General features: G+C 49.4%; 1 protein-coding gene across 4 annotated transcripts in view; it reads right to left on the bottom strand.

Moving 5' to 3' along the window:
- The window catches only part of C1S (complement C1s), a 479233-nt gene that overhangs the window by 73994 nt on the left and 377545 nt on the right, over positions 1-27694 (bottom strand). For all 4 annotated transcript variants that reach the window (XM_069650604.1, XM_069650605.1, XM_069650602.1 and 1 more), the window contains exons 3-5: positions 22050-22260; positions 16386-16566; positions 15826-15951 (exon numbers count right to left, since the gene is read on the bottom strand). In XM_069650604.1, coding sequence (XP_069506705.1) covers positions 15826-15951; positions 16386-16566; positions 22050-22260 — 518 coding nt within the window. The remainder of the gene's footprint in view (positions 1-15825; positions 15952-16385; positions 16567-22049; positions 22261-27694) is intronic.

The following is a 27694-nucleotide window of genomic DNA, read 5'->3' as shown; positions in this document are numbered from 1 at the left end:
AATCTCCTCTTTTAGACCCCTCCTGAAAATGGCATATTGTGCCGGTTCTGGCCAGCCTGCGCCAGAAGCTACTGTCTTGAAAGCAGAGATATATGACAGAACGTCCAAAGAGCCTTGCTTTACATCCAACAACTCTTCAGAAGCAGTAGATGACAACTCTGGGCGTTCGAAAGTCTGTCTCAGAGAATTTTGGAACGCTGCGTAATCCTGGAGAATGGCATTGTTGCTTGTGACTAGGGGAGTGGCCCAAGTCAGAGCGTTGCCCGTCATGTTCGAGATTAGGAAGCCGACCTTCGCTTGGTCTGTTGAGAAAGTGCGGGGTCGGAAAGTAAAGTAGACAGTACACGCCTCTAGGAATTCCTTCACTTTCTTGGGGGCACCATCAAACTTTCCCGAGGATAGAGTTGTAGGCTGTAGTTCTGGAGGAGGGGGTTCCCTGGCGGATACCATTTGTCTAAGGAGGGCGTTCTCAGCTTTGACTCCCTGAAGTTCCTGAGACATAGCTTGAATTGCCTTCCAAAGCTCTTGCACTTGCCCTTCGGCTGACATTGTGTCTTTCTTTGGCGTTGCAATCTGTGACAGTTTAAGTGCCTGGTTTCCCTTTTCTCCCCCTTCTGTCGAGCTCTCCTCACCTGAACTGCCGGAATTGCTGTCGGGGTCCTGCAGACACCGTCGAAGTAGATAATCCTTCTCCTTTTTCCGATGAGCTTGCTTGTCAGGGAGGGAGGCCACCGTGACCGCTGAGGAGAACAGCTGTCCGAGGACCTCCCTTCCGGAACCAAGCCGAAATAGGGGAAAAACCCCGAATGGGGAAAAACCCTTGGACTCCTCTGGTCTGTAGCATGGAAGGCGTAGTTCCAGCGGAAAGTAGACTTTCAGATGAGTAGGAGATAGGTAATAGACTGGATCCGTATGAGTCACTGAAGGCAACACTGCAGCGAAACAGGGGAGTCCTGCAGTGGGGAGCCGGAGGACAGGGCTCCACGGAACGTCCACCAGCCAATGCAACAAGCGGGGCGAGGAACCGGAGGAGAAGTAGGCAATGGAGAAGAGCGCCAGACAAGAAGCGGAGAGAGAAAAGAAAAAGCATAGGGAAAGGGGCGGCGCCTATCCGCGAGGACGGGGCCGCAAAAGAAGAGAAACAGTAACCGCCAAGACGTGGCGGCAGCAGAGAAAAACTGGAGGAGAGAGAAGGTAAGAGGAACACTCGCTGGAGGGCCCGAGTGACAGAAGCTTGGACAGAGCGAGGCAGAGCGAAGAAACCCGGAAGACCGAGAGCTTCCAAAGCTTCCAAAGGATAGTTGCAACGCAGGGACCGCTGGGCCGGGAGGGAAGATATACTCCTAGCGGCCCCACGCTACAAGGAGGAAAAAGTAACGGACACAAAGGAGTGACTAGTACCTCCCGTACCTACGTCACAAACCCCAGCGTGGAAGAAGCCGCCAGTCGGAACGCCTGCGGGTGACAATAGCACTGAAAGTTAGAGGTAAAGGTAGAGATCTTGTGGGCCAAAGGGGCCATGTAGACATTGAAAAACCAGGGGGATAGATTAGATCCCTGCAGGACACCACCCATAGAGAGAGTGATAGCGGAGAGAAAGGACCCAAGTTCCACCTCAGAGAGGAAGGGCGCAAGCCATGCCAGGGCCTGGTCTGTGATGCCCAGGGTATCACAGAGATGGGAGATCAGGATGTTGTGGTTTACTGTATCAAAAGCAGAGGAGAGGTCAAGGAGAATGAGGACACAGGGAGAGTTAGAGTCAAGGTTTGAGAGCAGGTCTTCAGAGGTGTTCAGAAGGGCAGTTTCGTGCCTCTGGATGCTCTAAAGCCACCAGACTGATGGTCATGGAGACACCCGACAGTTTCAGTGTGGAGGGTAAGCTGAGATTTAGCCAACTTCTCCAGGAGTTTGCCCAGGAAAGGAGTGATGAAGCTCGAGCGATAGTTTGCTGGAATAGAAGGGTCGGCAGTGGGTTCTTTGAGCAGAGGGTGCACAAGAGAGTGCTTGAGAGAAGTGGGGAAAGCTCCAGTAGTGAAAGTGTCATGATGCCCGCTCCCGGGGAGCTGGTTCAAGCCCTGCGTCCCCGAAAGCAGACATCCAGTCCCCAAGGAAGGACCCAGCAACCCCATATAGGGGCCCTTTGGACAGTGTCCTGGCGCCTATGGCGCCAGGCTCATAAAAGACATCAGTCCTGGCGCCATAGGCGCCAGGCTCATTTTGGGAGTGCTTGGATGCACTTACCTGATGCAGACCATGCTGCAGGATTCCAGCCTCCTTGAGGCCTGAAAGGAACTACTTTACCTGTGGGACTAATTTACCATCCGGGCGTGGTCGGGGAAGGATACATACCTGATTGGAGGAAGGATACATACCTGGAACTTCTTCCAAGGCTATTTAAACCCCACCTGAACAGAAACACGTGCTTCGCGTTGTTCTGCATCTAGCAGCTGGACGCTCACCGTGTCTGCTCCTGCATCCTGACTTCTGCCACGCCTGCCAGCATCCTGGATCACCTGCAAAGGAAGAGAAGAAGAGAACAGAAGAAGGAAAAGTCCTTGCCTGCTAAATCCGAATCCCGGAGACATCTCGCCGACAATCCTGAAAAGGAAGACTTTAATTTAAAAGCTCATCGCGTCGATCGCTGCAGCGCCGCATTCCACTCACCTTTACAGGGCGCCTCCATGTTCAGCAGCGATCATCCGGATTCGCAGTCACGCCCCAGCGCCTAGGGAGAAAAAGACCAGAACAAAAGGTGAGAGAGAGAAGGGAATAAGGAAAGCTAAATCTCCATGTTAAGACTTACCTGTTGATTCATTCCCTCTTCATTTCGGGTCCGCGCTGCATCCTGGCATTTCCGGACCCCGGCCCCTAAGGGGAAAAAGAGACATCAGCGTTAATGAGCGAATGAAAAGACATTACCAAAAAACGCTCATTAAAGACTTACCTGATTTCTACAAGGATTTCACCTCTCATCTCAGGTCGGTGCCTGTTCCCCGGCATTCCGTACCCCGGCCCCTATGGGGAAAAAGACACTAGCATTAGTACATTAATGCATGGACACAAGGGAAACTCTTATCAAAAAACTTACCTGGAAGCCAAGCAAGTTTGGTTCTCACCAATCCGAAAATCCAGTGAAGTAACTGGATACCAACGCGCCCCTGCATCAGAAGCAGGATGGAGACCTCGTCCTTCCAGACCCTAAGGTGAGACGCTACGAGAAATCACAGAAGGGTTTCGAGGAGGGTGAGAGGGGAAAGTGGGAGGCCGATTGCATTACCCCGCAGACAGTTAATCCCCTATTTTCGCCTACAGAAGGATACTTCTGCGAGCCAGGCAAGCCAGATTTGGGGGCCCGGTCCAGTCCGTCTTCCGAACCCTGCACATCACCTTAGAAGAGGTCACAGCAGCGCGAACCAGGCCAGCGCCTCCGTGGGAGTCAGGTGAGCGTAACAGAACGCGAAGCCTTCCTACAAATTCCCACCCAGGCGCTATGGAAAGTTCTGAGACTGATCAGTTGGCCCAATTACTGGGGGAATTACGGGCCGAAGTACATGCCGCTCGTCAAGAGACTAATGCCCTCAGGAGGGAATTAATAATATCAAAGGAAAGAACTGATGACCTGGCCAGACAGCTTTTGCAAGGTCAAGCTGGGCAAACTCCTCTACCCGGTTCCGGAGGGAACCCCGCTCCTGTGGTTTCCAGTAACCCTGTGCAGATTAATCTACCTGGAAACATGCCGCTGGCCCCACCCGAACGCTTTGCTGGGGACCCCAAACGATTCACTGTATTCATGAATCAGTGTCGTTTGCACTTCCTATGCAGACCTGGGGCCTTCCCTAATGATCAGACCAAGGTAGCCTTTGTATTGTCATATCTCAGCGGCTGCGCTGCCGATTGGTCAGTTCCACTGGTTACTCAAGATGACCAGATTCTCCATGATTTTCAAAGGTTTCAAGCAAGCATGGAAAGGTTATTTGCTCGACACTCTCAGGGGCAGGCTCTGGATGACGAACTTCTATCCCTGCGACAGGGCAATCAGGACCTCCTATCCTATATTGCAACCTTTAATAGACTAATTGTGGAAACGGGATGGCCAGAGGATAAAAGAGTCACGTTGTTTTATCGAGGCCTTCGCGGAGAACTTAAAGATGTCTTGGCCCAAGTTGTAAATCCGCCCCAAGAATGCACAGAGTATATAGACTTAGGGGTCCAATTGGATCACAGACTTCAAAACAGAAAAGCAGATCGGTCCAGGTTTGAGACCCGGGTGTTGGTCAAGACCCATGCTAATCCCAAGGGAGTTGATGTCTCTGAGCCTATGAAAATTGGAGGGGTTAAAGGACCCTTAACTCAAAAGGAACGTGAAAGGAGGCAGCAGTTAAAATTATGTCTTTATTGTGGGAATTCTGGACACTTTCTACGAGATTGCCCGGCAAAACCGCCCCGAAAGGCGGTAGGAGCCGCTGATAAAAACCATGAAGACTCTGTTTCGGGGAAACGACTCCGCCCGACAAGTGTAGGGGTCCGCTTGCCGAGCTTGAAAACTAACTCTCAGACCTCGCATTTCATTGTGCCAATGGTTCTCGTAGATCCAGAACAGCCTAAGCGGTTGCATGCAATAAAGGCATACATCGATAGTGGGGCTATTGGAAACTATGTGGATCGTGAATTGGTCTCTAGGATTAACCTCCCTCTCCGTCCTAAAACCAGCAAAGATGTCATCACCACAGTCGATGGAACTGAAATTGCCTCTGGACCGGTAACACATTCCACTACTGAGGTGACTCTTATTGGTCCCGACGGCCATCGGGAGGGTGTTGTGTTTGATGTAATCAAGGCTCCACAGTTTCAGGTTATTCTTGGAATCCCTTGGTTAGAGACACATAATCCTCGAATTGATTGGCGAGCTAAGAGAATAACCTTCCCGGATTGTACACAAACCTGCTACCCAGAAAACCTGAAGATTAATCTAGCATCTGTAACCTCTGCCTCCATGCAACTACCTCTGGAATACCAAGACTTTCAGGATGTCTTCCAAAAGGAACAGGCCAACACGTTACCTCCTCACAGATCGTACGATTGCCAAATCGATCTGGTGCCCGGTGCACAACCCCCTTGTAGCAGGATTTATGCCCTTACCGAACCTGAGAATCTGCATTTGAGACAATATTTGGATCAATACCTAGCTAATGGTTTTATTCGCCCGTCAAAGTCCCCGGCATCCTCGGCTTTGTTCTTCGTGCCCAAAAAAGAAGGCGACCTTAGAACTTGTATCGATTACCGCGCATTGAACCAGATAACGGTTAGAAACCGTTATCCTCTGCCTCTGATCCCTGAACTCCTTGACCAGGTGAAGGACGCTTGCATATACACCAAGTTAGATCTCCGGGGGGCTTATCATCTGGTACGAGTTAAAGAAGGCGACAAATGGAAAACTGCCTTCCGTACTAAATACGGATTATTCGAGTACCAGGTGATGCCTTTCGGATTGTGTAACGCGCCGGCTGCCTTCCAATACTTCATGAATGATGTCCTTCGGGAGCTCATCGATGTTTGTGTTGTTGTATATATCGATGACATTCTGGTGTACTCCTCTTCGGAATCTGATCACAGAAAGCACGTCAGGGCAGTACTTGAAAAACTGCGCCACACAAACTATTTGCTAAATTGGAGAAATGTGTTTTCCATACCACAGAAGTCGAGTTTCTAGGTTTCATCCTGACACCCAAAGGAGTCCGAATGGACTCAAGAAAAGTGGATGCCATCCTCAAATGGCCATCGCCTAGCTCTGTAAAAGGGGTTCAAAGCATGCTCGGCTTTGCCAATTTCTATCGCAGGTTTATCCCGGAATTTTCACGCGTGGTACAACCCATTACTGCACTCTTGAGGAAAAATAAACGTTTTGAATGGTCTGAAGAAGCCGAGCAGGCCTTTCAGGATTTAAAAGCTAAGTTTACCTCCGCACCTATATTGAAACACCCGCGTCCAGATCTCCCTTATGTCGTCGAGACTGACGCATCCAGCCTAGCCATGGGAGCTGTCCTGTCCCAAAGAGATCCCAAAACCAACCAACTGCATCCCGTAGCATTTTGGTCCAGAAAATTCTCGGCACCCGAGGTTAATTATGCAATCACAGACAAAGAACTGTTAGCCATTAAGTCCGCTTTTAAAGCCTGCCAGCATTATCTGCTTGGCGCTCGACATACCATCACAGTGATCACTGATCACCGGAATTTACAGTATTTGAAAACGGCCAAGGCTCAGTCATCACGGCAGCTCTGATGGGCTTTGTTTTTCGCTGAATTTGATTTCGTGATTACCTATCGACTTGGCTGCAAGAATGGCAAAGCAGACGCCTTATCCCGAATTGGAATGGGAGAATCTGATACAAACTCAGAACCAGTACCAATAATTCCCGAACAGAGGATTCTAGGCATGACTTCGTTACAGACGCTTGAAGACATTCAAGCCAGAGTGAAACAACTCCTGGACCCTACAACCTTACAGGAATGGATACAAAAGGGATCAGACTTTACCATAGATAATGGTTTACCTTATTTCCAAGGACGCTTATTTCTGCCACATAATGAATTACACGAACTAGTTATTTCCGGTTATCATGATACATTAATAGAGGGACACCCCGGTATTGCCAAGACAGAGGAAAAGGTGAAACGACAATTTTGGTGGCCCTCTTGACGAAAAGATGTTAAATCTTTTGTGATGTCCTGTGGTGTTTGCGCCCAAAATAAAAGTCAAAAGAAAAGACCAGCCGGTCTCCTTCAACCTCTAGACATACCACCAGCACCCTGGCACACCCTATCAATGGATTTTATTACGGACCTGCCTCCTTGTTCGGGGTACAATACTATTCTGGTAATTGTGGATTTGTTTTCCAAAATGGCCCACTTTATTCCTTTGAAAGGTTTACCTTCAGCTTTTGTCCTAGCCAAAGAATTCCTCGAAAATATTGTTCGGCTACATGGATTCCCATCTATACTAATCTCTGACCGGGGAAGCCAATTCATTTCCCACTTCTGGCGCAAATGTTGTCAAATGGCAGAGATCGACGTAAGATTATCGACCAGTCACCACCCCCAGACCGATGGTCAGACCGAGAGGACAAATCAGACCCTTGAACAGTACTTACGGTGTATGTTACAGCAATCTGAAAGCAACTGGAAAGACATTCTTTGGATAGCCGAATACGCATATAATAATTCGGTACACTCTGGAACTGGCCACAGTCCTTTTTATACTTTGTTTGGGCATCACCCTCGAACCTCAAACCTTGACTCACCTCAGAACCTCGGAATGCCTGCAGTAGAACACATCTGCATTCTACAATTACCCAAGTCTTCAAAGAGGTGACTACGCATTTACAACAAGCCAAGAGAAAATACAAGGAGAATGCTGATCTACATCGGAGTGAAGCACCTCCGTATCAGATTGGGGATCAAGTGTGGTTAGCTACCAGACATTTACCACTCAAAGGGCCTCGAACTTTTAACCCAAAATATCTGGGACCTTATTCTATTACGGCAATAATTAACCCAGTGGCTGTTAAACTTGATTTACCAGCTAGTATGCAAATTCACCCTGTTTTTCATGTGTCACTTCTGAAACCAGTGGTACCCGGAACCCGACTACTCAAACCTCCAGAACCTATTCTAATAGATGGGGAGCCCGAATTCGAAGTGAAGAACATTTTAGACTCAAAAATGTTTAGGTCAAAACTGTTCTACCTAATTGATTGGAAGGGGTACGGACCTCAGGAGAGGTCGTGGGAACCCAGCGACCATGTGCATGCACCTCGATTAGTCAGGAAATTCCACCGACTCTTCCCAGACAAACCAAAACCCCCGGAGGGAACAACCTTGGGAGGGGCCTTGGGGGGGAGTGCTGTCATGATGCCCGCTCCCGGGGAGCCGGTTCAAGCCCTGCGTCCCCGAAAGCAGACATCCAGTCCCCAAGGAAGGACCCAGCAACCCCATATAGGGGCCCTTTGGACAGTGTCCTGGCGCCTATGGCGCCAGGCTCATAAAAGACATCAGTCCTGGCGCCATAGGCGCCAGGCTCATTTTGGGAGTGCTTGGGTGCACTTACCTGATGCAGACCATGCTGCAGGATTCCGGCCTCCTTGAGGCCTGAAAGGAACTACTTTACCTGTGGGACTAATTTACCATCCGGGCGTGGTCGGAGAAGGATACATACCTGATTGGAGGAAGGATACATACCTGAAACTTCTTCCAAGGCTATTAAAACCCCACCCGAACAGCCACACGTGCTTCGTGTTGTTCTGCATCTAGCAGCTGGACGCTCACCGTGTCTGCTCCTGCATCCTGACTTCTGCCACGCCTGCCAGCATCCTGGATCACCTGCAAAGGAAGAGAAGAAGAGAACAGAAGAAGGAAAAGTCCTTACCTGCTAAATCCGCATCCCGGAGACATCTCGCCGACAATCCTGAAAAGGAAGACTTTAATTTAAAAGCTCATCGCGTCGATCGCTGCAGCGCCGCATTCCACTCACCTTTACAGGGCGCCTCCATGTTCAGCAGCGATCATCTGGATTCGCAGTCACGCCCCAGCACCTAGAGAGAAAAAGACCAGAACAAAAGGTGAGAGAGAGAAGGGAATAAGGAAAGCTAAATCTCCATGTTAAGACTTACCTGTTGATTCATTCCCTCTTCATTTCTGGTCGACGCCGCATCCTGGCATTTCCGGACCCCGGCCCCTAAGGGGAAAAAGAGACATCAGCGTTAATGAGCGAATGAAAAGACATTACCAAAAAACGCTCATTAAAGACTTACCTGATTTCTACAAGGATTTCACCTCTCATCTCGGGTCGGTGCCTGTTCCCCGGCATTCCGTACCCCGGCCCCTATGGGGAAAAAGACACTAGCATTAGTACATTAATGCATGGACACAAGGGGAACCTCTTATCAAAAAACTTACCTGAAGCCAAGCAAGTTTGGTTCTCACCAATCCGAAAATCCAGTGAAGTAACTGGATACCAACGCGCCCCTGCATCAGAAGCAGGATGGAGAGCTCGTCCTTCCAGACCCTAAGGTGAGACGCTACGAGAAATCACAGAAGGGTTTCGAGGAGGGTGAGAGGGGAAAGTGGGAGGCCGATTGCATTACCCCGCAGACAGTTAATCCCCTATTTTCGCCTACAGAAGGATACTTCTGCGAGCCAGGCAAGCCAGATTTGGGGGCCCGGTCCAGTCCGTCTTCCGAACCCTGCGCATCACCTTAGAAGAGGTCACAGCAGCGCGAACCAGGCCAGCGCCTCCGTGGGAGTCCGGTGAGCGTACAGAAAGAGAGCTTGCAGAGGTCTGCCAAGGCTGAAGCTAGAGAGTCAATGTTGTCTTTGATGGTTTTGGGGGGGCAAGGGTCCACCTGTTTGGAAGAGGCTTTCATAGACCGGACTGGTCGAGAAACCTCCCAGGTGTGACAGGGGAGAGGGAGGAGAGAAGAGGGGGCATGGCGGTGGCGGCTGAAGGGGGCCCAGGAGATGATGGTGTATGAGGGGTGCGGAGGAGAGAGAGGACAGGCTTTATATCTGCCCAGAGGTCAAGGAGCAGGAGGTCCAAGGTGGCTCAAGAATAAAAGGAAATTGAGTAGGTGTCGGATGGTTTCCTCAAGGAAGGAGGGGGATGGGTATTTGCAATGTCCCCTTGTTCATTATAGGTGATTACTTCCTGCTGATAATCTAATTATGATGTTTCTCTTTTTCTTTGTTTGAAAGTTAAATAAAGTATGACATGTTTGCAGTATGTTTGGAAGTGTTTTCAAATTCTTTTGTGATTATCTCCAGCAGATGCAAAGGTGTGGGTCACCGGACATCCGTTTGTGGCACGTGCAGAGAGGAGGGCGCTTCAGTGGCATCAGAGTGGTGGCAATGCTGGTTTAAAGAGAACAACAGTGGTTTAGCTGGGTGTCTCACGATTGCGATGGGCCACCCTCCTGCCCACAGTTAGAAGACACCTGGGGATGGGCGCGGATCCAGATGTTTTAGTGATCCACCTTGGGGGTAATGATATAGCTTTGTTGGGAAGGGGTTTACTTCTGCATCACATGCAGGAGACCATATGGGCCTCAGCACAATTGTTGGTAGAATGGAAATAGTATGGTCTGGGATACTCATGGGGAATGGCGAGATGCCAGGTCATGTAAAGCAGTGCAACTGTTGATGTACACTGTAATTTCCTATATGCCTGTATATTATTTATACCATGTATGTAACAAGCTTCACAAGTTAAGCGCCTAGCTACCCCAGGGTTCACCGCGCTATATAAGCAAATAAAACAAACAAACAAACAAAAAGTCAAGGCAGATGATAAATAGGGAAATGGAGAAGTTCCTTCAGGGGGAAGGGCTTGGTTTCATTAGGCAGAGGATGCTTTACCAGAAGGACCCAGACAATTTTTCTTCAGATGGTGTGCACTTATCGGAGGAACGACGCAATATATTCTGTTACATGTTTTTGGGGCACTCTTGAGAGTGGGGTGTACCTAAACAAAGTAACTGTAAAGCTAGGGTGTGGGGGTTTGCTGACGGGGGCCACCCATCAGAGAATAGCAGATTTACTAGGCGATCCTAGCTGAGGAGGAATCCCACTTCGGATGCAGCCGCGGCGGGTGCTAGCCGTGAGCGTTACCCAATAGCTGCAGAAGCCGCGTAGGGTGCTAGCCACGAGCATTACCCAATGGCTGCAGAAGCCGCGTAGGGTGCTAGCCACGAGCATTACCCAATGGCTGCAGAAGCCGCGGCGGGTGCTCCGGCGGGTGCTAGCCGCGAGCATTACCCAATGGCTGCAGAAGCCGCGGCGGGTGCTAGCCGCGAGCATTACCCAATGGCTGCAGAAGCCGCGGCGGGTGCTAGCCACGAGCATTACCCAATGGCTGCAGAAGCCACAGCGGGTGCTAGCCACGAGCATTACCCAATGGCTGCAGAAGCCACAGCGGGTGCTAGCCACGAGCATTACCCAATGGCTGCAGAAGCCACGGCGGGTGCTAGCCACGAGCATTACCCAATGGCTGCAGAAGTCATGGCGGGTGCTAGCCACGACGATTACCCAATGGCTGCAGAAGCCACAGCGGGTGCGACAGGCATTTTCACCCTTAAGGACCGTTGGGCTCCTGAACAACTGCAGGGTGCCCTGGGTTTCGATCCATACAGGGGTACGGATGTTAACACACTGTCGCTGGTAGGAAAGACTACTAGAGGCGGGTCTTAACCCTGAAGTGACGTAGTTCACCCAGAAGGAATGCACATGAAATGATGGGTTCGCCGGTTGGAAACCCCGGGAACGGCACAGGGCCACCCAGGGGATTCAGCCTAGGGTCGGGTGCACTGGGGGCTTGGGCATTGCTGGGATGGCCCGTAAGTTAGCTCTTTGATAAAGTGGCCTGTCTTTATTCCAAAGAAATGACTGTGGGTACGTTATGTAATGTACAATGTCCAATGGGCCTTAGTGGGGGCTAGCTTCGCAATGCACACTGGCCACCAGCACCCCTTTAGCCCTGCCCCTCTCCACCCCGTATTCCTCCACCTGACTTAACTCATTTACTCTCCTCCCGCTGCCTGACTCGTGAGGCACTGCTGATGGCTTCCCTGGGAAATGTGGAAGGTGCTCCTTTTCCATTGGCCATTCCTGATATCAGAACTGACCAATCCATCCCAGAGCGGCTGTACTATGAAGGGGGAAGAAGCAACAAAATAAACAGAAGCATCTTTATGACGAGCGCAAATCATCACAAGTTTCTGACATCACCTGGGGATATTGAGCACAAATCAAACTCAACCACAAACATGACTACACCCTACCCCAGTACAGCTCGCCCAACGAAGTAATCAACAGAGGAGAACATTAGGTGCTGACCAATGACAGCAAGGTGTGGAATGTAGATAGGGCTGCACTGGACATAAAGAACAACTGTGTCGCCACTGGAGACCAGGACCAAGATGGCACCGAAAGTATCGGATAAAACACACGCGGATCCCATCACCGATTAGAAGGAATCGGTGCAGGGTTGAAATGTCGAGGCCGACAACAACCCGGCATTACACTGCGAAGCCAAAAGCTCTGTATCACGAAAATGCCGAATGCATTCATCTGTCAATTGTCCCCCGCTTTCCATGTAATGGAAGCAGGGGACAGCCCCACGGCCCTTGAACCCCACAATGCCAAACAGGGGGTGCGGTGGACACCCCCGTAAACCCCACTACCCTCGCTCGGCATTATGGGATTCGGGTTTTACGGCCATCCTGAATTCGCACTAAACGCGCATTCAGCCATTTCTTTTCATCATTTTGGGGGGGCTACCCAAGGAATCACCAGAACCCACCTGCACAGCTGGCATCAGTATAGAGACCAGCAGTTCCCCGCAATCGAACTCATTCCTTGAATATCAAATAGAAACAACATAGATCTCAACTCGCGTGCTCCTGCACGCCCAGTCACTTCAATGGGAGCTTTGAGAAACAAGCAGCCAAATAGAGTGACTGATTAAGTCGTTGTCACCAAATTATCTCGTTCAGCGTTTGACAGAAAACTGCCCAATGAATTTCGAGACATTGGCCCTCATTTTTCGGTCCGGAATTAACGGTTCCGGTAGAGCCATGCCAGCATCGTTTTCCAAACTGGCAAACGAGTCCTGCGGGCGGTTGCCGTCACGCCCACCAGATCTGACCTGGCGGGCGGAACCCATAGAAATGCATGGAAACACCGGCACCATTACGACATGGTTCCGGTGTTTACGCGGTCCCCTATCGGACACCACAGGAATGGGGATTTACAGAATTGCTGGCGCCGGATTTACCAGATCACCGGGGCTTTAATGCCCAGTAATTCTGACAAGTCTGGTTCCAGTAATTCACTACGGGTCCGGAGGCAGCCTGCCGGTTTTACCGGCACGGCTACTACCGGACTCGTAATGAGGCCCATTGAGTTGAACTGTATTGAAAAGGACAGTATGGGCCTCCTAATAAGGTTGTCTGTATCCTGGCGGTAAATCCGCCAGGACACTTGGAAATGTAATTACTGTTTCCCGGTACTCGGTCCGGCGGCATTACCGCTGTTATGTTTACATCTGCTCCAGTCATCACTTCTCTGTATTCTCTGCGTTCAGCGTCATTGCAAACGTATAACCAGATTTGGGTCCGAGGGATGGGAACAAAAGACTGACCTTGCGGATTACATGCAGAGAAGGCTGCATTCACAAGGCTGGCCTTTTGTTCCCGACTCTCTCCCAGTCTCTTTTGGGGGGAAGTGGCCCCACCACAACTGCGCGGCCACCCTCCACCATGCTTCCACCACATACCTGTTGCAGGCTCAGGACACGGTTAACGGAGCCGCACAACTCTGTCACGAAATGTGTCCACCAATGGGGATGCGCGATGCTCGCGCGTGCGCAGTGGGGAATCCCGCACTGCAGCTCAGTTCGCTGGCGCCGTTAATAAAGGCAGCTTCAACTTCTCTGTGACTCCTGTAGTGATTGCCACACTGTGGTGTTGTGTGCCGTCTCATCCCTCACATGCATTAATTCAGCAGTGGGTGAATCTGAAAATGCCCACAAGAAACAGGACAGGCTCCAGCCTCTGGCTGCCTCAGCTCGTGGTCTGGACGCCACAACCCGGAAGCCCGATACACAGCATGTACAAATACGCCCAACCTAAAACAATTTTACTTCTACATCTGTGCATTTCATTTAATTTGCATTTGATGACGGTTTTGTCTTGCATTCTTTAGCCATTCCTAGCTTAAGTCTTTTCGCAGCCTACACTGGCCTTCCAGGTTCATCAAGTTTAATTTTCCACTTGTGAGACACATACCTGGCCCTTGCTCTGGTTACTGCTCCGGAACTGCATCATCCCTGTAGGTGTATATTCTGGCCACCCATTATAGCTAAAATACTACGTCTTGTGTTCAGGGACGTCATTTCACCAAAATGCAGGGGTAGCAGAAGTGACATCAAATGACCCTTGACCCCCTGGTGACATCACAGGAAGTGATGTCATTTGACCCCACCCTAAAGTGATATCGCGGGATGCGATGGAACGCTACCTTTCACCCATTGACAAAACAGGAAGTGCTATCACATAGCATTGTAAACTACAAAAAATATGGTTACGATATCGCTATAATGTGATGTACATTTCATACAAGAATGGATCGGCATATGTATCGTTAAGATCAGTGTATATAGGCCCATATTACCAAATTACTGTGAATGAAAGTAGACGTCCATGATCAAATGATAATGATGTGTTATTATATAGCACTTATGCTTAAGCGCTTTATATAGAAACAATATACACCCAATATCACCCATCCTGTGTTGGTACTCATTTATCGACCTCAGAAGCATGAAAGGCTGAGTTGAGGCGTTTAAGAACAGACTAAATCAGTGACTCACCCCCTGAAGTGTGCCTGAAATAAACCTTTAATGAGTCTAGCAATTATTGAATAGAATTCCAGAAAGACGCACTATTGGGTATTCCTATTCTTTCTTATTTAGGGTCAGTGCTGAAAGTGTTAGACTTGTGGCACTCCTGTTCTTATTTTTCTTCTTTTTTTTAAGGAGCTTTAACAAGAAAGCCAGCCACTCCAGAAGTAAAGAGCCACATGGTGCTGGCCACAGCCCATGAGCTTACATTACAAAAAAAAAACCTTTTTTTTCTTTTTTTTTCTAGAGGTCGCAAGGGTGACCATAGAGGTCGCAAGGGAGACCTCAGAGGTCGCAGTTGCGACCTCTGGTGACCCCTAAATGACGTCCCTGCTTGTGTTGAACTCCCCTCTCCAAGGCTGAAACTAGCTGCTGGTTACATCCCTCATGAAGGCAATAGTCTGTCAGGCAACTAACTTCTCCACACGTTTGTTTGGCACAGGTGTGGGGGTTTCCTAGAAGCACTTTCTTACCTTTCAACCTTTGGCTTGAGATGATCTAATTGACTGCTCGTGCCTAGATTCCGAGAGGGCGTGTCTGCTGCCATGGTGGGGGCTATCTTTGAGGAGAACCTAGGAAACTCTAAATGTCCTTTTCTTTCACTCTTTCACCTTTTCCCTAGCAATAGTGACCATACTGAAGCTTATCTGCATCGTTCTGTTTTTCTTCGTCTTTCGTTGCCCCCTTCTATCCCATAAGGTGTCCCATGACTAGGGGTAAGGATGTCTTCTGGATTCAATAGCACTTTGTGCACTAAGCAATCTAGCCTAATGACTAAACGGGGTGGTTTGTACATATTCTTACATGTTGAGGCTGAAAGGAGTGCACACCAGGGCGCTGTGTGATGTTTAAGCCATCTATCCTTTCCCTTGTGATACTAAAACTCTGAGCAGCTTTAGACTGCACCAGAACGAGTATTTCGTTCTCCCATCCTAGTTGTGTTGCTCTGCCTTTGAGGGCTACTACAACCTGGATGATTATAGAGGGGTGGAGTAGGGGCAGTGACAGCCTACTGGAATGCAAATGGAAGGCTTACATCTCCTTCTTACTTGACTTTAGTATAAGCAGTGCATGCTAGCCAGTGTTTGCACTGTTCTGCGACCAACACACACCCCCCCACACCCCCGTTGCACCAAGTTGGTGACTACATGCAAATGTGGTCATATAACTGCCAGTGATGTCACTTCCTGTATTTCCCCCGCACCCCCCCCCCAGGGAAATTCAATATTTGGCTCCCCTGTCTCGTGTGCAATGACAGGCGTCTCCAAGAAGGGACTACATGCTTCTAATTGGGTGCATGTCATAGTCGCTTAGTCTGGACAGAGTGGATCAGCAGTTTTAGAGAAAGGGGCGACCAGGGGCTGGGACTCTCACCTCCGCAGGTTCGATTATCCTCGTGGAGGAAGTATTCTGGGGGGCAGGTGCAGAAGTAGCCCCCGATGTAGTTGTTGCAGAAGTGACTACACGAGTCTTCGAGTCCGCCCTCGCACTCGTCCATATCTGCAGCCAAGAGAAAAGAGAAGTGCCATTGGCAGTATATGGGTGATGGGCAAAAGAAAGTGGCAAGCATTAGGGTAGGGAATGGGTGAGGCAGAGGGACAGGTCCACAAGGGGGGAGACTGTTGTACATGGAAAAGGACATGGCCCCTTTAAGAGGACCAAGGCAGAAGGAGCGGGAGGAAAGCGGAAGGGGAGGGGACAGGGGGAAGGAGGGCAGAAAGTGTGAGAGTCTGAATAAAGCAAGTTCATGGGATATCAGGCTCCGTGTCTTTAATATGGTATGTGCATGAGTGAGACACAAAGCAGGCCTAACAGAGACTGGGGGAGAATGGACGGAGACATAGAGATGAGGAGAGAACTGCAGAGTGCAGGAGGGAGGGGGAAGGTGGTGGCAAAGAGAGACACGCCACGTGGTGCATTGCTGGACCACCTACCCTCGGCGACATAGTACAGTGCAAATCCGGTGTGGCGCTGCTGGTTGGAGAAGTCTGATGTAAACACCACGTTCAGGCTGTTGGACACGAAGTACCTCTCATACTTCCAGGTAGGTGGGTCCCTGGCATGGGCAGAGGGCTGGCCACAGAGAGTGGCTTCCACCACATCACCGACCGAAATCTGAAGGAGAAGCAAGATGTGGACATGCACCTCAATCAGCCTGGGCAGCACCAAGACACAGTAGGCAGGGACACACTGCTAATGCACCTCAACCCTGCTCTCCTACTGTGCAGCACCAAGGTGTATACCAGTATTGACCAGGCAAACAGACACCCTCCCAATGCACCTCAATCCTGCTGTGCAGCACCAATGCATATTGGCACCAGTAAACACACACACACTGCCAATGCACCTCCACCCTGCTCCTCCATGCTGTGCAGCACCAAGGCATAGTAGGCAGGGACACACTGCTAATGCACCGCAACCCTGCTCTCCTACTGTGCAGCACCAAGGTGTATACCAGTATTGACCCAGCAAACAGACACCCTCCCAATTCACCTCAATCCTGCTGTGCAGCACCAAGGCATATTGGCACCAGTAAACACACACACACTGCCAATGCACCTCCACCCTGCTCCTCCATGCTGTGCAGCACCAAGGCATAGTAGGCAGGGACACACTGCTAATGCACCTCAACCCTGCTCTCCTACTGTGCAGCACCAAGGTGTATACCAGTAGTGACCCAGCAAACAGACACCATCCCAATGCACCTCAATCCTGCTGTGCAGCACCAAGGCAGAGTAGGCACGCACACGCTGCTAATGCACCTGCACCCTGCTGTGCAGCACGTACGGGGTATACCAGTATTGACCCCAGCAAACAGACGCCCTGCCAATGCACCTGAATCATGCTGTGCAGCGTCAAGGCATATTGGCACCTGTAAACACGCACACACTGCCAATGCACCTCAGCCCTGCTCTCCCTGCTGTGCAGCACCAAGACATAGGGCCTCATTACACGGATGGCGGAGAACCATGGCACTATTAGCGCCATGGTTCATGCCGGTAAAATACCGGCACCGCCTTGGCGGAAAGGGGAATTACCGCCCCATTCCAAGGTTGGCAGGGCGGTAATTCCCTCTTCCACCATTGCCCTTCCCCATTCCCATTTTTGCCCCATAGGGCTCAATGGGAATGGGGAAGGCGCTAATTACAGTACCGCAAATTGCGGTACCGTAATTAGCTCCCTGGGTCCCTTTGCGGGTTGGTTTTTAACGCCTGCAAAAAGCAGGCGTTAAATCCCCCAACCCGCAAAGGGACCTCGTAGTAAGGCGTTAAGGATTTACCAGTACCGGTATTTTACTAGTACCGGTAAATCCTTACCGCCACCCCTGTAATGAGGCCCATAGTAGGCACGCACATACTGCGAATGCACCTGCACCCTGCTCCCCCTGCTGTGCAGCACGTACAGGGTATACCAGTATTGACCCCAGCAAACAGACACCCTCCCAATGCACCTCAATCCTGCTGTTCAGCCCCAAGACATATTGGCACCAGTAAACATGCACACACTGCCAATGCACCTCAACCCTGCTCCTCCCTGCTCTGCAACACCAATGGCTATACACGTATTGACACCAGCAAACACACACCCTGCCAATGCACCGGAATCCTGCTGTGCAGCACCAAAGCATATTGGCACCAGTAAACACGCACACACTGCTAATGCACCTCAACCATGCTCCCCCCTGCTGTGCAGCATCAAGGTGTATACCAGTATTGACCCAGAAAACAGACACCCTCCCAATGCACCTCAATTCTGCTGTGCAGCACCAAGGCAGAGTAGGCACGCACATACTGCTAATGCACCTCCAGCATGTTCCCACTGCTGTGCAGCGCATACGGCGTATACCAGTATTGACCCAGCAAACAGACACCCTCCCAATGCACCTCAGTCCTACTCTGCAACACCAAGGCATATTGACACCAGTAAACATGCACACACTGCCAATGCACCTCAACCATGCACCCCCTGCTGTGCAGCACCAAGGAATATTAGCACCACTAAACACGCTCACTTTGCCAATGAACCTCAACCATGCTCCCCCTGCTGTGCAGCACCAAGGTGTATACCAGTATTGACCCAGCAAACAGACACCCTCCCAATGCACCTCAATCCTGCTGTGCAGCACCAAGGCATATTGGCACCAGTAAACATACACACACTGCCAATGCACCTCCACCCTGCTCCTCCCTGCTGTGCAGCACCAAGGGCTATACACGTATTGACACCAGCAAACAAACACCCTGCCAATGCACCGCAATCCTGCTGCGCAGCACCTACCGGGTATACCAATATTGACCCACACAAACTGACACCCTCCCAATGCACCTCAATCCTGCTGTGCAGTGTGATGCTGGAAATGCATCGGAGGGACAGGGCCTCCGTATCCTTGTCCTTTACTGCCTTTTTATTGTGTGTTCTGTCATGTTTTCCACGCAGGAGTTCATGTGGGACTCCTGGCGGTGCAGCTCTCTCTCTTTTGGTTTGGTGAACAGACCCCTGGGATACCCTTACAGCACCCATGGGTGGAGGTACAACCCTGTGCCCCTAGTGTATGGTTTTGGGCACCTGTGGGTGGCCCACAGAGCAGGGTATGGGCTGGTGGCAGCTCCATGCTGAATTTGACAGGTGCTCTGAGTCTCCTCCATTTTGGGATGCCCAGGCCCTGCCATTGGAATCAGTTGATTCCTGATGGAAAGCAAGATGGCCCCTGTAGCCTCTCGCTTTCTATTGCCTGTTACCTTATTTTCCCAAAGTCCTGGGAAGCCCTGACTCTGTCCCTTCCCCCTGAGTGGCTGTTGGGTGGAAGTAACATATATGGCGTTGTTGTGAAGTCCAGTCCAGACTGGCTGGAGCCTTCCCAGTAACTGTATGTTGTGGGTACACCCTGTGGGTGGGATCTGGGTGAATGGAGTGTGTGACCAATATGCACTTCTTGTTGTGGCTGTCTGGTTTCTGGTATGAGAGACAAAGAATGAGACAATCCTGCCCGAAACTGGCCTGAATGCAGTGTGTAGTGTTGAATGGCTGGGTACTTGTTCCAATCCACATTCCTTGTTGTGAGTGTCTGAGACGGAGGAGGATGACCTGAATGCACTGTGTGCCTGATTGGCTGACTGCATGAATGCCCTTCTGTATGATTGGCTGCTGAGTGTGACCCAGCAATGTGGATGAGATACAGGATAGTATATCTGGGGACCTCTGACCACTGGAAATTGTTCAGAGGCTGTGTCTACACTTGAAGAGTAACTGGAACTGATGATCCTCGACGCCCAGCTGGAAGAAGAAGACTTGCTGTTGCATTTGCTTTGACCTGATCTGAAAGCTGCCGAATTAGTCGAAGACTGATCCGAGATAGGACCTGGTAAGGCGCCCTCTTCCCGTGCTCCAAGGGACCATCGAGCACCGCTAACCTTCGCCGAAGCTCCCTGGAAGTCACACCCTCCAAAGGCTGCCGACCCGAGACGGGACCGCTGAGGAGAACGAAGTGAAGCACCAGGACTTCGCCGCTGTCGAAGTCCATTGCCGTCGACCAGGGTTCGCAGGTTTGTGTAACTGCTGGAGGCCTGTTGAAGTCGTGTTGCCCCAGAAGAGGGGACAGCTTGACGCCGTGCCACCGACGACCAGAGCTGTCTGCTCCTTTGCCTAAGAACCATTGAATCGAAGGACTCCCTTGTCTGCACCGACGACCGCTTTATCCTGCCGGAGAGAGTCAAGGCCGCCGACGTGCCGAGGAGAATCCGCCGGTGGGTTTTCCACCACCTGAAGGCCACAAAGACTTCGACGACTTGATGCCCTTGCTGGGCCACAGTTCTTCTGAAACTCTTTGCGGTCCAGAACTATCAAACACTGAGGTGCCCGGCACACCTCATCCTCGCAGGACGTCACCAACGAGCACCGCCTGGATCGGCGCCGTGGTCTCGGCACCCTCAAACTTCTCATTGACGCTGTTGACGCCAAGTTCACCATCTTCGACGCCTCTCGACGATCCGTGGCTCCTGCTTTAAAGGCAGTCACTCATGAAGGATCCATCGACGCTTCTTCGAAGAACTCTGCTCCACCAGGTACATTGGGGGGGGTGGTAAAAACATTATAGGAGAGAATAAGACTATTGAGCAATATATGGACTGGGCTTGTGCTATATCTTTATTTTACAGGTTGCCCAGGTGGGGGGATCTCCACACACAACTGTGTCTAGTGGTAGGGGCTAGAATTCTGCCTATTGTTTCAACCATCTTGCTTTCCTTCATATTTCTATTGCTGGTTTCCTTGTTATTGATCTGCGTGACATTCTGACAGTATAGTTGATGCACTTTAATGAGATCTGATAATATTGGTGGTACCACTTTAGAATTGTATATATTTGCCATTGTTGATTTCTGAGTACAAAGTGTGTTATTGTGATAGTGTACATACGTTTGAATATTAATTATATAAAGACTGTGTTTTCAGTAATCCAGTGTGTGGACATTCCTTTGTGGGGGCTTGGGGACTACACTGTACTTAAGAACCAGCCTGCATCACCCCCTGAGAAGCTAGGCCTTGATTGCTCATCCATTGCTACCATAATAGAGAATCTTGGCTGGAGTCCTCTGTGCCTCTCCTCTACCATATAAAGAGCAGAAGTACAGACACCCCCCACCGGTATCTTTACATGCAGCACCAAGGCATATTGGCACCAGTAAACATGCACACACTGCCAATGCACCTCAGCCCTGCTCCCCCTGCTGTGCAGCGCGTACGGGGCATACCAGTATTGACCCAGCAAACAGACACCCTGCCAATGCACCTGAATCCTGCTGTGCAGCACGAAGGCATATAGGCACCAGTAAACACGCACACACTGCCAATGCACCCCAACCTGCTCCCCCCTGCTGTGAAGCACCAAGGTGTATACCACTATTTACACTAGACAACATACACCCTGCCAATGCACCTCAATCCTGCTGTGCAGCACCTACAGGGATACAAGTATTGGCACCAGTAAGCACACACACTGCAAATAGACCTTGGCCCTGCTGTGCAGCACCAAATGGTATACCAGTATTAGCACCAGAAACAACACACCCTGCCAATGTAGCACAATTCTGCTGCACAGCACCTGCAGGTGCAAGTAATGGCACGAGCAAGCAGACACTCTTCCAATGCACCCTGCCTCACCAACCCCTATACTAACATGATGCTACTGGGACCAGAAAACACACAATCTGGCAATTTACCTCTGCCCTGCTGTGCAGCTTGCAAGGGCATAGAAACGTCGACACCAGGAAACATACCATCTACCAATGCACATCAACCCTGCCCTGAAGCACCCAGCACATACCAGTGTGACTCTACTAGGACCACACTACACACACTCTGCCAATGTACCTCCATCCTGGTCCTCAGTACTCTATAGCTTTCTAGTTTTGGGCATGGGGCCAAAAACAGTTCTGCCAATGAGACCAAAGCCTGACCGAAAGGACCACCTACTGCTGGAAATGCCTCCCAGGTGCCCAGCCTTTCTGGTATGAATTGTGGTGCACTGTCAATCTGGGCATTAGGGCGTAGTCATCACTGGTGTCTCTGCTTTTCAACAGGTGTGAGTGCAGGCTTCGTACCTGTACTGAGTCATATGAGCAGTTCTCAGAAGACTCGATGTCCAGGTGGGTGAAGTAGATGTGGATTCCATACCCCTCCGGCACAGTGACGGTCCAGGTCTTCTGCACATCATTGGGGTACCCTTGCGGGAAGTTGGGGGACAGGATCTCCCCGTACAAGGCAGATGCTGCCGCGCTGGCTGTTGGTGCCAAAACAAACAGGATGGCGAACCTTAGGAAAAGTGAACAAAAGCATTAACAAAGCCATGGGCTTTGGCTGTTCTATGGTGAAAATATTTTCGGAGTCAATGCACACAGACACACTTAGGCACATGAGGTATATGTCCAGTGAAGAGAGGCACAGGAAGGATGGATGAATGTATGTGATTGTTAGGATTCATGAATGAACGAGAAAGGCAGGGTGTAATGAGGCAGAAGGACTGTGACTAATGAGAAGGACTATGATGAAGGAAAATTACTATGACACAAGAGAAGAACTGTGATGTGGGAGAAGAAGTGTGACAAAGGGAACAGACGGTGCTGAAGGTCAATGACCAATGAAGAAGGAGAACTGTGATGTAGGAGGAGGACTGTCAATGAAAGAGGACTGTGATTATGGAATGTGCTGAAGCAAAAGGACTGTGCTGAAGGACTGTGACAGAGGAGAAGGGCTGTGATGAAAGAGAGGAACTGTGCAAAAGGATGAACATGAAGGGGAATAACTGTGATGAAGAAGGACTGTGATGAAGCAGTGTACTGAAGAAGGTCTAAGATGAAGAAGGAGAAGTTCGATGAAAAAGGAAGACTGTCGTAAAGGACTGTGATGAGGGAAGACTGTGACAAAGGAAAAGACTGTGATGAAGGAGGAATGTGCTGAAGAATAACTGTGAAGAAGGATTGTGCCGAAGGAGGACTGTGATGAAAGACTGTGCTGAAGAAGAAGGACTGTGCGGAATGAGGACTGTGGTGAAGGACTGTGATGAAGGAGGACTGTGCTGAAGGAGAACTGTGATGAAGGACTTTGATGAAGGAGAAGGAGGACTGTGCTGAATGAGGACTGTGATGAAGGGCTGTGATGAAGGAGGACTGTGCTGAAGGAGAGCTGTGATGAAGGAATGTGCCAAAGGAGGACTGTGATGAAGGACTATGCTGAAGGGGAAGGACTGTGCTGAATTGTGACTGTGATGAAGGACTGCTCTGAAGGAGAAGTACTGTGATGAACATTGTGCTGAAGGAGGACTGTTATGTAAAAGAAGCATTGTAATAAATGACTATGATGAAGAAGAATAACTGTGATGAAAACATGTGCCAAAGAAGATGTACTGACGATAGATAAGGTATGCAACAAAGAAGGAATGTGAAAGAAAAGGACTGTGATGAAGCACTGTGCCAAAGGAGAAGGACTTTGATGAAGCACTGTGCCGAAGGTGAAGGACTGTGGTGGAGAACTGTGACAAAAGAGGAGAAGAAGGACTATGATGAAGAAGAAAGGCTTTGAAAATGAAGGAGATGAAATGTGCTGAAGAACTGTGAAGACAGATAAAGTCTATCATTGGCGAGAGTCATGAAGAAAGACTGTGATGAAGTAGAAGAATTGTGACAAAGATGAAGGATTGTGATGAACGATAAAGACTGTGAGGAGGATTATGATGAAAAAGGACTTGTAAGAAGAAATGTGAGGAAAAATGACTGTGATGAAGGAGAAGGACTGTGGTGAAGTATTATGACGGGGAAGGACAGTGACAAAGCTGAAGGACTTGGACCAAGGACTAGAAGGCAGAATTGCTTGGATATTTTTTCAATAATAGTCTGAAACAAGGAGGAGCGACTTGAGAGAATGGAGTAATAAGATCATCTATCCAATCAGGATGTGCCTTACATTGTCTTGTAAAGGTCAGGCACAACCTGATTGGATGAATGCTCTACAGGAATGATACAGCAAGCCAAACAACTTTGTATCCTAACACGAAACCGGAAGCCGATATACCTACTAAAGAAATACAGGCAGCCCAATAAGTGCAAGATAGAGTGGAGTACAGCAGGGAGAGAGGCAATCTACTAATACGGACCAGATCACAGACCATATGAGCAGAAAAGGATTACTTTGTGTAGAACAGATTCCCTCATAACAGATCCTGTCCATCCATAATCCATTGCAGTCTGCAATAACATTTAGAATTTACTGCTACACAAAAGTTACTATTGAAATTACATTTAATGACAAACTTGAGAGTGAATTTGTGTCACATTCTGGAATCAGATTGAATTTGGCCCATCTTTCTTCTTTTATCGTTGAACGTGTGCGATAGCGAGGCATTCATCTGTGACACTACACGAGAGCATACTCCGACTATAGGGGCTAGCACACTGACCAGGGCAAGAGGGTCCTCAGGATCAGAGACCCACATGAGCTGGTACTCCGAAGGGCGTGTGTGCCAAACAGCATACTGCCTCAGCGTGCGTGCCCAGATCCCAATCTGCTCCCTCGTGTGTGGGCATTGCACGGGGTCCAGGGTGGTCTACACTGAGCTGCTGCGACAGACCATTCGTGACCTGCACACTTTCATATCGAGGACACTGGCTTTTTTGTTAAGCCCAGTTGATCACGCCCACCCCTTGCATTTCCCTTCTAGAGTTGATGAACACATGGAAATCATGCCTGGGAGCACACTTGAATCTATTTGTGAGTCGGGGTCTTGTGCATGTTGACATTTTTGGCACACACAGGATCTGGCCTGGACACCCTCTTATGTTGGTGCAAGAGATGCCACCAGACACCACCAGTCTAGGGGATTGTAAGGCAACTCTGACTCCATGTTTGGTCGCTACTGCTGCAAGTGATGAGCGAGAGAGAAAGAGCAAGACAGCAAGGAGAGAGAACTGTCATCCTCCCAATAAAATCACTGGCTTCCATAGACTTCAAAAGCTTCCTCCCATCCTTCTGCGATGTTGCATAAGTTGCCCTTAGCTGCACTGTGAGGGTCCAGAACTTGCTGTGCCTTGAGATTCAACCTGCACCTCCTGATGACTCCCAGTGAGGCCGAAACATGTCTGGTCTCCTGCAGAAGGATCACGTGACCTGGCAGTTCCGGCTGGACTTACCCTTCTGTTTTGGCACCAACCTGATTTGCATATGGTATTTCCCCTTCTGCAATGGCATACCAGGCTAAAAAGGGATGCCCAGAGCAATGGTAGTATCTGCTATGTATTGAAAACTTTCCAGCCAACGTTTTTCTGCTTTGCATAAACCTCAATAGGATCACTCCCCCAACCCCTTCTAAAATGCCCCCCTACTCTCTTGCGTGGGATCCTCCACCTTGGAGATTCAACAGGTTGAAGGGTACGCGCTTCCAAGGTCCTCCTGGCCAGGTCTGGCCAGCTACTGGTCAGCATTGCTCAGATCTCCTGGAGGGACCACGGCCACGTGGAGTGCACCATTTCCACAGTGAAGGGGGAGAGGGGCTGGTGTTCTCCAAGTTCTACGACCTGACAGATTTCACTGCTATTACCATCCCTTGTCCAGACCCTTTTATTTTATTATTTGTATGGTATTTATTTATATAGTTTTCCATATTGCAGGCCAGGCTTTGCATTGAGGCCAGTAGAACATTCTGGCGAATCTCCGCAGCAATGGCTTCAATAATGACAAGCAAAAAAGAAAGGCTGAGGGTTGGCGATTTTCAGAAGCATCTTAACCTAAAAAACTAAATCTATGCAAACTAAGCAACAATAATGCTGAGAAGAGGAGGGCAGGCTGGGTGCGAGTCTGGCAGGATCAAGTGGAGTAGGCAGGACACCTAAGCCAGCAGCTCACAGTTAAGGATAGGAACCAGGCGGGGCAAAACAGGTGTGTACTCACTGGCTCCAGGCACTTGCACTCTGTGGCAATTCTGTGGGGTATACTGGAGGCAGGCGCAGGCCAGGCCAGCTATTGTCTGGTATGTTACTGATTGGGTGAAACACCGCACGTGGACTTGCAGAGCTATCTGATTGGGTGAAATTCTCCACTGGGCCTCAGAACAGATTCAGGGAGCTAGTGATTGCCAACGTTCAGATCCCACCCGGAACCAACTTGACAAATTGTGCAAAAGGGTTATGATAGGGAAGCGTTATCCCTAGTCATTCTTGGGAGAGTTGTGAGCAGTCTCCCTTCTGGGCAACGGTCTATATATAACCACAAAAACAAGTGAAATTATAATGGTGAAATAAAATTGCCAACTGAGAACAATATATGTCTTAAGACACCTTCAACCAGTTGCAAAAAGGGCACAGGTAATCAACTAGAATAGTCCTCATCAGAGTTCACCTCATGTTCAAAACCCCAGATGCCAGGAACTGGATTCAGTAGACCTCATTTAGAAGTGGCTAGCTCACACAGGATGCAGGCGTTGAAGATGCGATGCAGAGAGGGAACACAGCATTAGCTTTCGAAGCCCCACAGACTTCTTCATCAGCTGGTGCAGAGTTAAATGATTAGTAAAGAGAAATCCACAGCACAGCAAATGTCCAAAATGAAGACAAAAAGAAGCATTTTAAGCTTCATTGGCTGCAGGAACAGTAGGCATGGAAGGTGGGTCTGGAACTGCAGTTTTATCTAAAATACCATTAAAATTCTGGAAGTAAGGATCAGGTAACGGTTTGAAAACAGTGCACATTTCTAGCTGAGAATTAATAAAACAAATATTTTCACATCTAACTGCTAAGTTACACCCAGACAGCCTTAAATTGGCCCCCTGTAGTTTCTAAGTGACTGTTCCACCCATGTGCCCTACAGATAACTATAGGGAAATGACAGAGCTACTTTTACATTTAGAAAACTGCCTAAATCTGTAATTCTGCAAAAGATGATGCAATGATGTAAGAGGAATTGTTAACTTTTGTCAGTTCTTGTATATTTAAAGATTTAAAGAAATGTATCAAACAGTTGTTCTTGTTCATTTTCAATACACATGTTGTGATAGCTGGTGACATGGTTTGATGAGTCCAACAATGTCTGTGTTTTTCTTTGCTGGTTGTCAACAACAACGCATGTTTTCCAAAAAGAAATTATGGTACAGAATTGAAGCTATCTGCTCTGGAACCAGGACACTTGCATCCTGTTCCTGGAATCCTTCTTGAACACATTATTTTTTCAGGGGCCATTCTAATGATCTTTCTGTGCCAGTCCTTTTAGGTACCAAACGTTGAGGCGTTTAAATGCAGGGATTGCTTTAAGTGGCACGTACAAAAACGGTGCATTTAGTATTGGAAAAATGTACTTTTAAGGACCGCCTCAATAAAACAAACACTAAGACATGTCTAAAACAGGGTCAAAATGAAGGTGAGACAGATACTCCTTTGTTGGTGAAATTTGTTTCATGGGTATCCACGCTTTTTATATGATATTCAGCGTGTGCATGTTATTGGCCGCAGAGGGATAAAAGTCTGAGTGGGGCCCACCAGCATTCACCCCCGTTACCCCACATGTAGCTTTCACATAGACACCTGCAGCAGGTCTGCAACCGACTGGGCTGCCTTATCAGAGAGTATGAGAAGCGAGGTGGTGTGGTACAAGAGATGAAGCTGGGCCAGTGGAGAGACTGTGAGAGGGTGCAGGAGAAAGAGGGAGAGGAGGAGACTGCTATGGAGGGCAAGGAGAAGAGGCGTGAAAGGGAAGGCAACAAGGA

This window comes from Ambystoma mexicanum, chromosome 3p, assembly GCF_040938575.1.
Source record: "Ambystoma mexicanum isolate Mex_15411 chromosome 3p, UKY_AmexF1_1, whole genome shotgun sequence".
In the NCBI taxonomy this organism is placed as follows: Eukaryota; Metazoa; Chordata; class Amphibia; order Caudata; family Ambystomatidae; genus Ambystoma; species Ambystoma mexicanum.
This window is presented reverse-complemented; position numbering and strand designations above follow the sequence as displayed.